Here is a 13,044-nt window from a genome sequence, read left to right as displayed (position 1 = left end):
TTCGAAATGCAGAAAGGGAGTACACTGCATGCCCATCAACCAATCATTTATCCCTACCTTGAAACATATTATATAACGGGATCAACATCATTCTCTAACACCTCCCCCCCCCCCTCCCTACTACCACCACCCCAAAACAGCAACCGGGGCGGCGGAGCGTCTTTCAAAGTGGGGAAGGGGACACCAACAAAAGAGGGCACTCTCTAGAAAAAAAGGAGCACCTACAAAGCACTTATGGCAACGAAAATTGGCATTTATTTCAAATGAAAAGGGGCACTTATTACAAGTTAAAGGGAGCACCTCTCAAATTTGAATTAGGGCACTCACCGGAGATGAAAAGGGGGCATACAAAGGAAAAGAGGCACTTGTTAAAGGGCACCACTAAGATTTTAAATAGGTTATTATAAGAGGTGAAAGGTACTTATCAGAGGTGGTAAGGGTAACTTCTTGTACCTGAAAAGGGGCATTTATCTGAGATGAATAGGGGTACTTGTGAGAATGAAAATGTGCACTTGTCTAATGAAAAAGGCACATATGAAATTTCAATAGAGGCATTTATGAGAAGGGCAAGGGGCTTTTATTTAAAATAAAAAAGGGAGATTTGGCATTATCAGAAGTAAAAAGGGCACATATTAGACAGAAAGGGGGGCACGTGCCAACATAAAAGGGGACACTTATCAGGTGGTAAAGGGGCACTTATTACAAAGGAAAAGGGCACTTGTTAAAGTAAACCTCAGTTAGATTTGAATAAGGGCAATTATCATTGTTGAAGGAGGCACTTTATCAGAGGTGGTATAAGAACGCGGAACGTGCATCTATTAGAATTAAAAGGGGGCACTTGAAAAAGTGAGGACACTGTGACCCCTGCTCTCCCCGGGTCCGCCGCCTCTGCCAACAACCATAAAATGTCCCACGTCGGGGAAAAAAGGACATGCACAACATTACTACTACCGTAGTCGTTGAGAGATAAGTAAATGAACTTCTTGACGGAGCGGGCGCCATTTATGTTCTGGACAAACATGAAGAGAGAACTCGTGGAGTCAAGAGACATTCTTATGGCTAAATGTCCCGAATTCCGCTTGAAAAAAAAAAGAGTACGGCATTGGTCACGATGTCATATTTCTCCAAAATGCATTGGGTAAATAATGCCCGGGGGGGGGGGTACTCACATATTAGGACAGACGGGGTGTGCCGCTCTAATGGATAACTTTTTCACAAAAATCCCTAAACATAGGTCCCACTTTTAACAAAAATACCATTAAAATTGGATTTTTTTTTCTCGAAGAAAATGCCCCAAATGACTCCTAATAATGGGTAGGGGTTTCGAGGCTTGAGCGGCACACCAGTCCAAACCCAATCTGAGTACCCCCTCCCCCCCCCCCCCGGATATTATGAAGGCTCTGACCTTTGATTTACTGATTATCGTAATATGTCTCAGTGTACTTTGTTTGAAGGTACTTCAAGGTACTTCAAGTCATTTGCAAGTCATAAAATGGACTGTGTCAGCGACTGATTCGATATTTTGACGCGCCAAAATTATGAGCGTGACGATGGTATATAAAGCACGTGCAAATATCAGAACCACCTACTACCCCCCCCCCCCCCCCCCCCCAGGTCCGAGGGACCGCATTCGTTCCAAAAAATCTCCAGTAAAGTCCGGCCCGTATTGACTTTACACACTGGATATAGGAGGGGTGTGCTTTCAAAGTGAGGGAACATGCATAATGCGTACCCTTAATAACACTGAGTGGAGGGGGGGGGGGGGGTGTAATAACGCAAATGAAATACGCCCATGCACATGCAAGAGGCATATCAGATCGGGAGCCGGAGAGGCTCACACTATGGGGGGAGGTGGGGTGGGGGAATAGCGTTGTTCATGTACATAGCAATGATACATGGACAAAACCATGATAAAAAGAAATGGACGACTGAATGGCACAGTGCGGTGGAGGCTGTCATTAGGGCCATGACAGTGGACCAAAACATTTAAGCTCATGTAGCGAAAAAAAGGTAACGGGTTGAAACCTTGCGGAGAATGTTCAGCATTACCTGTAGGTACATGTATTATAAAGAGTTTCTGCCAGAAGTAGGGTTGATGTCTGTCACATGCCCCTTAACGAGTTGAAACCTAGATGAAAATATTCAGCATAATAAATCCTTGTATCATAAATGGCGTCTAATCCTAACTTGGACTCGTGGTATTTTCACTCACCAACAGATCTAATTTGTTTGTACATGTAGGTATACACTGTTTGTGACTGGATTGCACACGACTGAGATGCGGCGTTACATTATCTTCATTGACACATTGTAGTCATGTCCGCATAATGATACACCAATCATTGTTATGACATTCTCCTATTCTCAGCCTACCCACGAGTTGATGATAAATAACAGAAGGCACCTATAATAAATAAAGTATCAAAGAGGTGAATATTATATCAAGGTGCTGATCTCTTCGCTGCTTCCTCCGCAGCACGACGCACCATACCTTTTCGAATCAAAGACGTATAAGGTACGTCAGCGCGAATAAGGTCTTGACAGAACTCAGAATTATTCTTCAACGTGAGTTTATCTTCTCTCTTATCCCCAGTGTTATTCTTCTTCAAATTAATACACATATTCATAGCATTTGTTTCGATTTCTCTAAAATGCGCCAAATCTTCTTGGAAGCTTGGTCCGTATTCATCCACCTTTTTCCAAAATGTTCGATTGAAGTGTTCGTAGAGCATGACATCAGCCGCGCTCCATGCTCTGATTTTATTCGCCATGTCTTGGTTGACAGCGAATCTGTGACTTTTACTACGGATCCCATTTGAGATGTAGAGAATGTCTGAATAATCCCAACACAAAAGCTTTCGTAAAAGAATGAGCGACTCTTCGAAATATTCAGTGATCATAACCAGATCTATCTCTTTGGAGAGCTTGTCGATTTTTTCCTGAATTTTTGCTACATTTTCATCGTTTTCGTGGTCGAAACCTAAATCATAAATCTGTCCATTTCTACTCCTTGTCCAGAAGTATGTTTTCATTGCGTAGTACTTCTGTGGCTGAGACATGAAAGTCTCAAACGGGTTTTTCGAAACAATTTTAAGGTGATTGCCCATCTCAAAATACCCGAAGGCCGACTCAAGCTGGGTCACGGGATCTCTTATAATGGTGACATACTTGGCCCCTGGCACGGCAACATCCATTTCATTCCTGTTATATCGAACATGGTTTACAAGCATGTCGAAATCTTGCCGAGTTCTGTTCGGGATTTGGTATAGCATTGATCGTTTGAACAATTGCTCGTTTGATATGATATGACTTCCTTTACCCATGGCGAAACTCAAATTACGCAGGTATCCAAATCGCTCCAATATGGATGCAGTGGTTGTGGAGCCCGTCTTGTGCGTTTTGACGTAGACTATCCTTTCCACGGGATTACAACTGTGTTGTGGGTCCGGAGGACTGGATGTAGTGAGATCTGGACTAGCTTGGGTGACGATCGATGTTCTGGACAAACTTCTTGTAAGGCTTGGTGATGCATCTGCAGTGGAAAACGTCAAACTGCTTTCGTTTTTTGATGAGTCTGTCTTTAGACCAGATCCCTCGATCAATGGGTGAAATCTGGGGAGAGGTGGAAAGTTAAAATGGTTATCAGAATTGTTCCTCACAATTATTTATGCCAACTTGCCTTCACCCCAGAAGAGCATCAACATAATTTTATGCAATTTGCGTTCTGGCAATTGTAGTACAAAGGATAATAGCAGGTGAATGAAAAGAGATTACCACACAAATCTGGGAAGGAAGCATCCATACATTTGACTACATTTACTTGATAAATTCTCTTATCCTACCGCATTTAAACTACTGTAATTCAGTATGGGGAAATACTTCGAAACAAAATCTAACAAAGTTGCAAAAATTACAAAATAGATATGCACGATTAGTTCTTCGTGCCGAATATTTTACACCCCAAAATGTTTTAATGAGTAAATTGAAATGGCGGTCATTAGAGGAAAGAATTAAATATCAGAAATGCATCTTGATTTTTAAAATCATAAACGACCTATCACCACCATATCTAAATCCATGTATAAGTAAAAGACCGGTATTATATTCTACTCGTTATGCTTTAAACAGTCCATTATTCATTCCAAAATGTAAAACAAATTTTAAAACGAAAACCTTAGCGATTTCAGGAGCTAAAATATACAATAAATTACCCTATCATATTAAAAATTGTAAGTCGCTGCAAAGTTTTAAAAAGAATGTCAAAACCTTTCAGTTTCCCTTATTAACATATTTTCACGTTAATTTGACCTTTATTTATTTATTACATTTCATTCATCTAGTTTTCTCAATTTGATAATTGTATTTTTTCCTTATAATTGTTAATGCGTGTTTTTCGTTACCTATGTGTATATACCATATATATTTTACCTTTGTATGTATGTTTTGAACTCATGTTATTATTGTACATGTTTTTATGTGATGCAGGGCTCTCTGGGAGAGCAGGTTCAGAAATGAACTTGAATGAGACCACCCTGTTAAAATAAAACTATAATAAATAAATAAAAAAATAAACGACTTCACATATTACGTCACGTTATTAAGAAATTGGCGATGTCCATGTCGTGCTTATAGAAACTGTTCATTATTCTCGTGTTATGCCTCTCTCATACACTTTAGTGGAGGATCTTGTAGATTAATGGGCAAGAATATAATAAATCTCTCAGAACATCTAAAGTTATTTATTAGGGATAGGTTTCCTTTAAAGCCTGCCTGCGCTAGTTTGGCCAGGTAGAGGGATAAGAACTCCCTGCTGGTCACTGGCAGGTGGTTTTCTCATCAAATTAGCTCTAAATTTAACAGAAGAAAGAGGGGACCATGGGGATCAGCGGTCATCACTTAGGCATTGTTGGCTACAGTATATAAATGGCGCAAGTAGCGGTCTTGAGAGAGTGTTTTACAAAATGGAAATGAAAAATGAACGGTGCTAATATTGCGTTAATAACGAGCGTGTGTAATAACAGGCTTGATTGAATTGGCTCACACATAAATATACAGTAAGTTAATAACATAAATATTTATAGCCTTTCTATAATTATATGAGGTTTTTGTGTTTTTCGTTACTCCAGAATGAAAGGTGGACTGGACGAATTAGATGTCACATTTTTACTAAATCGGGACAAATGAAGTTTTCATATACTTGAGATATTACAAAACTTTGTAATGGTATGAATAACTAAGTTGTATAGGCCTTACATATTATATAATAAATCTTAAATGTGTTATACCTGGGTATTCTGGGGCTAGGCACTGGTTCTACTATGGGCGTGGCGAATTTGGTCCTCGTCGGGAGATAGATACAGAGCACAACCACCAGACAGCACAGCGGTAAGATAGTCGACTTGACATGTTTTCCCGGTGAAGTTTGGTTGACAGAAGGGGTAGCGTCAGGCCTGCTCGTCTTTACCCGACCGTTTGGATTCATCGTTAATCCGTCTGCTTGATGACTTTGAAGAAGACGGGTTAAGAAGATCAAAATAAATGAAGACGTCGACCTTCTCGTGGAAACGAAATTCCGTGTTCACTGAAATTAAATTGAATGGCAAGATAGGGTTAACGATGCTTCATGGCAAAGAATAATCTTATTACCGCTCTTCAAAAAATAAAATAGATTAACTCCAGTCTGTCGATTTTAATCCAGTTATTATTAAGATAATATGCACTCTTCAGGGGCGGGTCCGGTATTTCGTAAAGTGGAGGAGGTACACATTTATTTATATTCTCTGGTGTTGGCAGGCACTGCACAATGATACCTAACCGCTCAAGCCGTTTGTTTTTCTCGCTAAAAGAGTTCAAATGGTGGTCCATTATCATTATCATGACTCTCTTGACCGCTACCACCGAAGTCGGCATGCACTGCACTGTGCCTGCCCGACATAATTATATAGGCCATTATCGTAATGTAATCAAATTTAATGCATAAATCTTCAAGTGCCATGTTACAAATTATTTCATTCACATGTTATGAAATACCTAGGGCCGGTAAGGAAAGGAGCTATTGTTCTTAAAACAACATAACTTCAATGAGAGAGAGAGAGACAGAGAGAGAGAGACAGAGGGTGATTCAATAAATCTCCTGAAAGCGAGAATAAAACTTATTTTTCTCTCCTTTGTCCCTTTTGTACTGAAATTTCGAGTGACCGATACATAAGCAACAGATTGGTATCTTTATTTGTTCTTACTCTACAAGTATACTTCCAAAGATTCTAGATGATTATTTGTAATAGAAATGTGACTAATTATGAAACTTGTCAATCAAATCTTTTCCATCTGCCAATGTTTACTTATGATTTCTCAAGAACGACAGTTATTTATGCCGGACCAAAATTATGGAACAAATTGCCCAAAGAACTTCAAATATGCCCAACAGTATCAATTTTCAAAAGAAAGCTCAAGAAATATCTCGTATATGAATGTGTATAACTAGGATTATTTTCTACATAAAATGCCTTTCCTTTTTTTTTATTGTTGTTGTAATGGATTTGTCTGGTTTAATTCGGTATATTGATGCTTTGTGTTATTTTTAATCTCTGTATTTCTATCTTATTTTTAGTACATTTAAGAAACGTTTTATGTAAATTGTATTATCTCTGGGAATAGCCTTGATAGGCCATTGGCCTTTGTTTTTTTTCCTCACCAAATTATGATTTAAATTGAAGATGTTTCATTTTAACGTTTTTTAATGTATATATATATATATATATATATATATGCATATAAATTGTACTTGTGTTTCCTAAAATCAGATGTGTAAATAAAATTTGAACTCGAACTAAAATGTTGTAAACCAACGATGATGTACATCTACAGGTTGTATATTTGTTTTATGGTAAAAAAATAAAAATACCAATCACACGCACGTAGATGTACATCCTCGTGTTAACGTGATGGCGGGACTTTAAGCTTTATAATTACTTTTACATAGTAAAGTACACAGTGAAGCACCTAACCACTTAGGTCCCGAAGCAAACGTATAATATACCTAGGACCGGTAAGGAAAGGAGCTATTGTTCTTAAAACAACATAACTTCAATGAGAGAGAGAGAGAGGGTGATTCAATGAATCTCCTGAAAGCGAGAATAAAACTTATTTTTCTCTCCTTTGTCCCTTTTGTACTGAAATTTCGAGTGACCGATACATAAGCAACAGATTGGTATCTTTATTTGTTCTTACTCTACAAGCAGGCGCGCCGGAAGCAGTTTGGGATTGGGGGGGCAAACATTCCAGGGGGCTCACATTCCAGGGGCAGTGACGTAATGAGAAAAAAAAGTTCGGAAGGGGGGGGGGCAGACGAAAAATCTGCATTACCACCAGTCTTACACGTTACATGCAGGTCCCGCGGAATGTTTTTCAAAGTGGAGTATTATCGATCAGGTAGAGCGTAAATTGGCGTGGGGTCCAGGGCATGAGCCTCAGCAGGGGGTCAAGGGGCTGAGCCCCCGGAAGCTAAGGGGTTTTAGGTATTTAATTACGGTTAGATGAGCATCCAGGGGCCCTCTGTAAGGCAATTGACGTGTTCAAAGGGGGGGGGGGAGAGCCCCCAGAAGCTCAGGGGTTTTAGGTATTTAATTCAGGTTAGATGAGCATCCAGGGGGCCGCCTTAGGGCCCTTGGTGGGGTCCAGAGGGCAGAGCCCCCGGAAGCTCAGGGGTTTTAGGTATTTAATTAAGGTCAGATGAGCATCCAGGGGGCAAAGCCCCGGAAGCTCAGGGGTTTGAGGTATTTAATAACGGTCAGATGAGCATCCAGGGGCCCGCCTTAGGGCTCTTGGTGGGGTCCAGGGGGCAGAGCCCCCGGAAGCTCAGGGGTTTTAGGTATTTAATTAAGGTCAGATGAGCATCCAGGGGGCCGCCTTAGGGCCCTTGGTGGGGTCCAGGGGGCAAAGCCCCGGAAGCTCAGGGGTTTGAGGTATTTAATAACGGTCAGATGAGCATCCTAGGGCCCGCCTTAGGGCCCTTGGTGGGGTCCAGGGGGCAGAGCCCCCGGAAGCTCAGGGGTTTTAGGTATTTAATTAAGGTCAGATAAGCATCCAGGGGGCCGCCTTAGGCCCTTGGTGGGGTCCAGGGGGCAAAGCCCCGGAAGCTCAGGGGTTTGAGGTATTTAATAACGGTCAGATGAGCATCCTAGGGCCCGCCTTAGGGCCCTTGGTGGGGTCCAGGGGGCAGAGCCCCCGTAAGCTCAGGGGTTTTAGGTATTTATTTAAGGTCAGATGAGCATTTTTTATACCTTATTTGTGACATTGGCAGGTCACTTATTTTTGTCTCCGTCTTTCTTTCTTTTTCTCTTTAACATACTTTTAAAAAAAGGATGGGGGGGGGGGGGGGGGCTCGTGCCCAGCCACTTTGCAGACCATGACATAAAGGCTTCTAAATAATCGTATTTCACCTGACTGTAATTTGGGAATTTCTTTTTTTCCAACAAACGCATAAAAAGGTATGACTTACAAAAAAATGGAGAAAAAATGCCGGAAAATCATGTCACAACATCAACATGTGTAAATCACTTGTTTCGAATAAGAAATACATCACCCCCCCCCCATCAGTACGCCAGCGTTCAGGGGCTCATGTCTTCTCACCCCTATAACAAAAAAACCGGACACGCTTTCCCATTCTCGCACAATATGTCCACGATATGCGCGTATCGCTATTATAGAGACCTCCATTTAAAATACCGTATAGGTGGCATGCGCAATGTTTATGAAATTTAATTCCTGTGAACTTTCCTTTTTCTTTGAATGGAATTGTATATGTGATTTAATTCAGGTTTTTTTTTATTGTTACATTCTTTTGGACTAAAAATACAAACCATGTTTACTCCTTTACTGTTTTTTTTTTTTTGGAGGGGGTGGGGGGGGGGGGCGTTTTGGGGGGGCAAAAATGCGTTTTGCCCCCCCCACTTTTTTGACTGGGGGGGGGCAACTGCCCCCCCTGCCCCCCCCCCCCCCCCCACTTCCGGCGCCTATGTCTACAAGTATACTTCCAAAGATTCTAGATGATTATTTGTAATAGAAATGTGACTAATTATGAAACTTGTCAATCAAATCTTTTCCATCTGCCAATGTTTACTTATGATTTCTCAAGAACGACAGTTATTTATGCCGGACCAAAATTATGGAACAAATTGCCCAAAGAACTTCAAATATGCCCAACAGTACCCAACAGTATCAATTTTCAAAAGAAAGCTCAAGAAATATCTCGTATATGAATGTGTATAACTAGGATTATTTTCTACATAAAATGCCTTTCCTTTTCTTTTATTGTTGTTGTAATGGATTTGTCTGGTTTAATTCGGTATATTGATGCTTTGTGTTATTTTTAATCTCTGTATTTCTATCTCATTTTTAGTACATTTAAGAAACGTTTTATGTAAATTGTATTATCTCTGGGAATAGCCTTGATAGGCCATTGGCCTTTGTTTTTTTTTTCTCACCAAATTATGATTTAAATTGAAGATGTTTCATTTTAACGTTTTTTAATGTATATATATATATATATATATATATATGCATATAAATTGTACTTGTGTTTCCTAAAATCAGATGTGTAAATAAAATTTGAACTTGAACTAAAATGTTGTAAACCAACGATGATGTACATCTACAGGTTGTATATTTGTTTTATGGTAAAAAAATAAAAATACCAATCACACGCACGTAGATGTACATCCTCGTGTTAACGTGATGGCGGGACTTTAAGCTTTATAATTACTTTTACATAGTAAAGTACACAGTGAAGCACCTAACCACTTAGGTCCCGAAGCAAACGTATAATATACCTAGGGCCGGTAAGGAAAGGAGCTATTGTTCTTAAAACAACATAACTTCAATGAGAGAGAGAGAGAGGGTGATTCAATGAATCTCCTGAAAGCGAGAATAAAACTTATTTTCCTCTCCTTTGTCCCTTTTGTACTGAAATTTCGAGTGACCGATACATAAGCAACAGATTGGTATCTTTATTTGTTCTTACTCTACAAGTATACTTCCAAAGATTCTAGATGATTATTTGTAATAGAAATGTGACTAATTATGAAACTTGTCAATCAAATCTTTTCCATCTGCCAATGTTTACTTATGATTTCTCAAGAACGACAGTTATTTATGCCGGACCAAAATTATGGAACAAATTGCCCAAAGAACTTCAAATATGCCCAACAGTACCCAACAGTATCAATTTTCAAAAGAAAGCTCAAGAAATATCTCGTATATAAATGTGTATAACTAGGATTATTTTCTACATAAAATGCCTTTCCTTTTCTTTTATTGTTGTTGTAATGGATTTGTCTGGTTTAATTCGGTATATTGATGCTTTGTGTTATTTTTAATCTCTGTATTTCTATCTCATTTTTAGTACATTAAGAAACGTTTTATGTAAATTGTATTATCTCTGGGAATAGCCTTGATAGGCCATTGGCCTTTGTTTTTTTTTCTCACCAAATTATGATTTAAATTGAAGATGTTTCATTTTAACGTTTTTTAATGTATATATATATATATATATGCATATAAATTGTACTTGTGTTTCCTAAAATCAGATGTGTAAATAAAATTTGAACTTGAACTAAAATGTTGTAAACCAACGATGATGTACATCTACAGGTTGTATATTTGTTTTATGGTAAAAAAATAAAAATACCAATCACACGCACGTACATGTACATCCTCGTGTTAACGTGATGGCGGGACTTTAAGCTTTATAATTACTTTTACATAGTAAAGTACACAGTGAAGCACCTAACCACTTAGGTCCCGAAGCAAACGTATAATATACCTAGGGCCGGTAAGGAAAGGAGCTATTGTTCTTAAAACAACATAACTTCAATGAGAGAGAGAGAGAGGGTGATTCAATGAATCTCCTGAAAGCGAGAATAAAACTTATTTTTCTCTCCTTTGTCCCTTTTGTACTGAAATTTCGAGTGACCGATACATAAGCAACAGATTGGTATCTTTATTTGTTCTTACTCTACAAGTATACTTCCAAAGATTCTAGATGATTATTTGTAATAGAAATGTGACTAATTATGAAACTTGTCAATCAAATCTTTTCCATCTGCCAATGTTTACTTATGATTTCTCAAGAACGACAGTTATTTATGCCGGACCAAAATTATGGAACAAATTGCCCAAAGAACTTCAAATATGCCCAACAGTATCAATTTTCAAAAGAAAGCTCAAGAAATATCTCGTATATGAATGTGTATAACTAGGATTATTTTCTACATAAAATGCCTTTCCTTTTTTTTTATTGTTGTTGTAATGGATTTGTCTGGTTTAATTCGGTATATTGATGCTTTGTGTTATTTTTAATCTCTGTATTTCTATCTCATTTTTAGTACATTTAAGAAACGTTTTATGTAAATTGTATTATCTCTGGGAATAGCCTTGATAGGCCATTGGCCTTTGTTTTTTTTCTCACCACATTATGATTTAAATTGAAGATGTTTCATTTTAACGTTTTTTAATGTATATATATATATATATATATATATGCATATAAATTGTACTTGTGTTTCCTAAAATCAGATGTGTAAATAAAATTTGAACTTGAACTAAAATGTTGTAAACCAACGATGATGTACATCTACAGGTTGTATATTTGTTTTATGGTAAAAAATAAAAATACCAATCACACGCACGTACATGTACATCCTCGTGTTAACGTGATGGCGGGACTCTAAGCTTTATAATTACTTTTACATTATTCACTTAGGTCCCGAAGCAAACGTATAATATAATTAAAAAGAAGGAAGGAAGGAAGGAAGGAAGAAGAAGAAGGAAGAAAGAAGAAGAAGAAATAGAGGAAGAATGGCTATTTTTGTTTGGGGTATCAAATGAGGGCTGAATGTAGACTATCCATCTCGTTTCCATTGTTACCAATGCTGAGAAACGAGTATTTTATGTCTTTATTTTATTCTTTTCGGGGGGGGGGGGGGGGTAGCTGTATGTAAAAAAAAAATTGAAACATATTATTTGTGTACGATAGTGGATTCAGTAGAAATGATCACAAACCCAATACTTTGACGGTTAAATATATTTAGATTTGCACTGTTTGCCTAAATATGAAATAGGATGGATCCCCCGGACATAATGTCGATAATCAGAGTACACTGGTGAGCATTAACCAAACTCCCTCTATCGCTACGTTGTACTTATTATGGGTGTATTTTCGGTATCTAAATTTCCAATGTTTCTTCACAGAAAGACATTAAACGTTTATCAAAAATATTATACAGCCATATGAACCCATAAGCATACAGAACAAACATTTGTTTGGAAATCGTTCCTCATTGTTAACCTTCTTCTAACCGCATAGCATTATTTGGTTTCGAAAGATATTGCACACTCATCACAATGGATTCTCTCTTTTTTAAGCGTATCACGTGCATTTTACTGCAAGCAACAGCAAAGTAGGAGTGAAAGCTATCTTGAACCTTTTGCAACAAAATACAAATATTTAAAATCAGAATAAGTCATATTCCTGAATGAATGGAGTCTGACCAATGCTGAGCACATAAAGGCCTATAATATCACAATTATAACACTACATGTATTACATAACCAATCATCTATACTATCAGAAGACTAGTAGGAATCCATTTTTGTTCAATATGATTAATCAACATTTTAAATAAAGATACATATTTTGCACTCTACAGGATAATACACACGTATATATTTATTTGTTTGCCTATGCGATCAAAGAGCTATTACAACAGTTACTCTGTTTCTTTAGTGGTTTAGAAAATATTCCAATCCGTGCTGGCTCAGCCAACTCAAAGTATATGTTAGAGTTTAGGATTTTTCAGAAAAGGTGCGTTCCCTTCCAGCGTTGTATTGCTCCTAAACTCATACTACTCAAAAAGTTCCATTCTCAAAGCATGGTGCGCATTATAGGAAAGTATTTGATAATGATGATAATGATAATAATAGCAATAATAATAATAATAATAATAATAATAATAATAATAACTAGAAATTTAATTCGTCATTGGG

The 13,044-nt window shown here is 38.0% G+C and overlaps 1 protein-coding gene across 2 annotated transcripts in view; it reads right to left on the bottom strand.

Moving 5' to 3' along the window:
• Window positions 1–1,438: 1,438 nt before the first annotated feature.
• The window catches only part of LOC100893245 (galactosylceramide sulfotransferase), a 32,368-nt gene continuing 20,762 nt past the window's right edge, over window positions 1,439–13,044 (bottom strand). For both annotated transcript variants that reach the window (XM_030972439.1, XM_030972440.1), the window contains exons 2-3: window positions 5,286–5,581; window positions 1,439–3,612 (exon numbers count right to left, since the gene is read on the bottom strand). In XM_030972439.1, the coding sequence (XP_030828299.1) occupies window positions 2,442–3,612; window positions 5,286–5,482 (1,368 nt within the window). In that variant the 5' untranslated portion in view covers window positions 5,483–5,581 and the 3' untranslated portion in view covers window positions 1,439–2,441. The remainder of the gene's footprint in view (window positions 3,613–5,285; window positions 5,582–13,044) is intronic.

The sequence above is a fragment of the Strongylocentrotus purpuratus genome, unplaced genomic scaffold, assembly GCF_000002235.5.
Source record: "Strongylocentrotus purpuratus isolate Spur 01 unplaced genomic scaffold, Spur_5.0 spur5_scaffold_6, whole genome shotgun sequence".
NCBI lineage: Eukaryota > Metazoa > Echinodermata > Echinoidea > Camarodonta > Strongylocentrotidae > Strongylocentrotus > Strongylocentrotus purpuratus.
The sequence above is the reverse complement of the archived record's forward strand: the minus strand, read 5'-3'. Positions and strand labels throughout refer to the sequence as shown.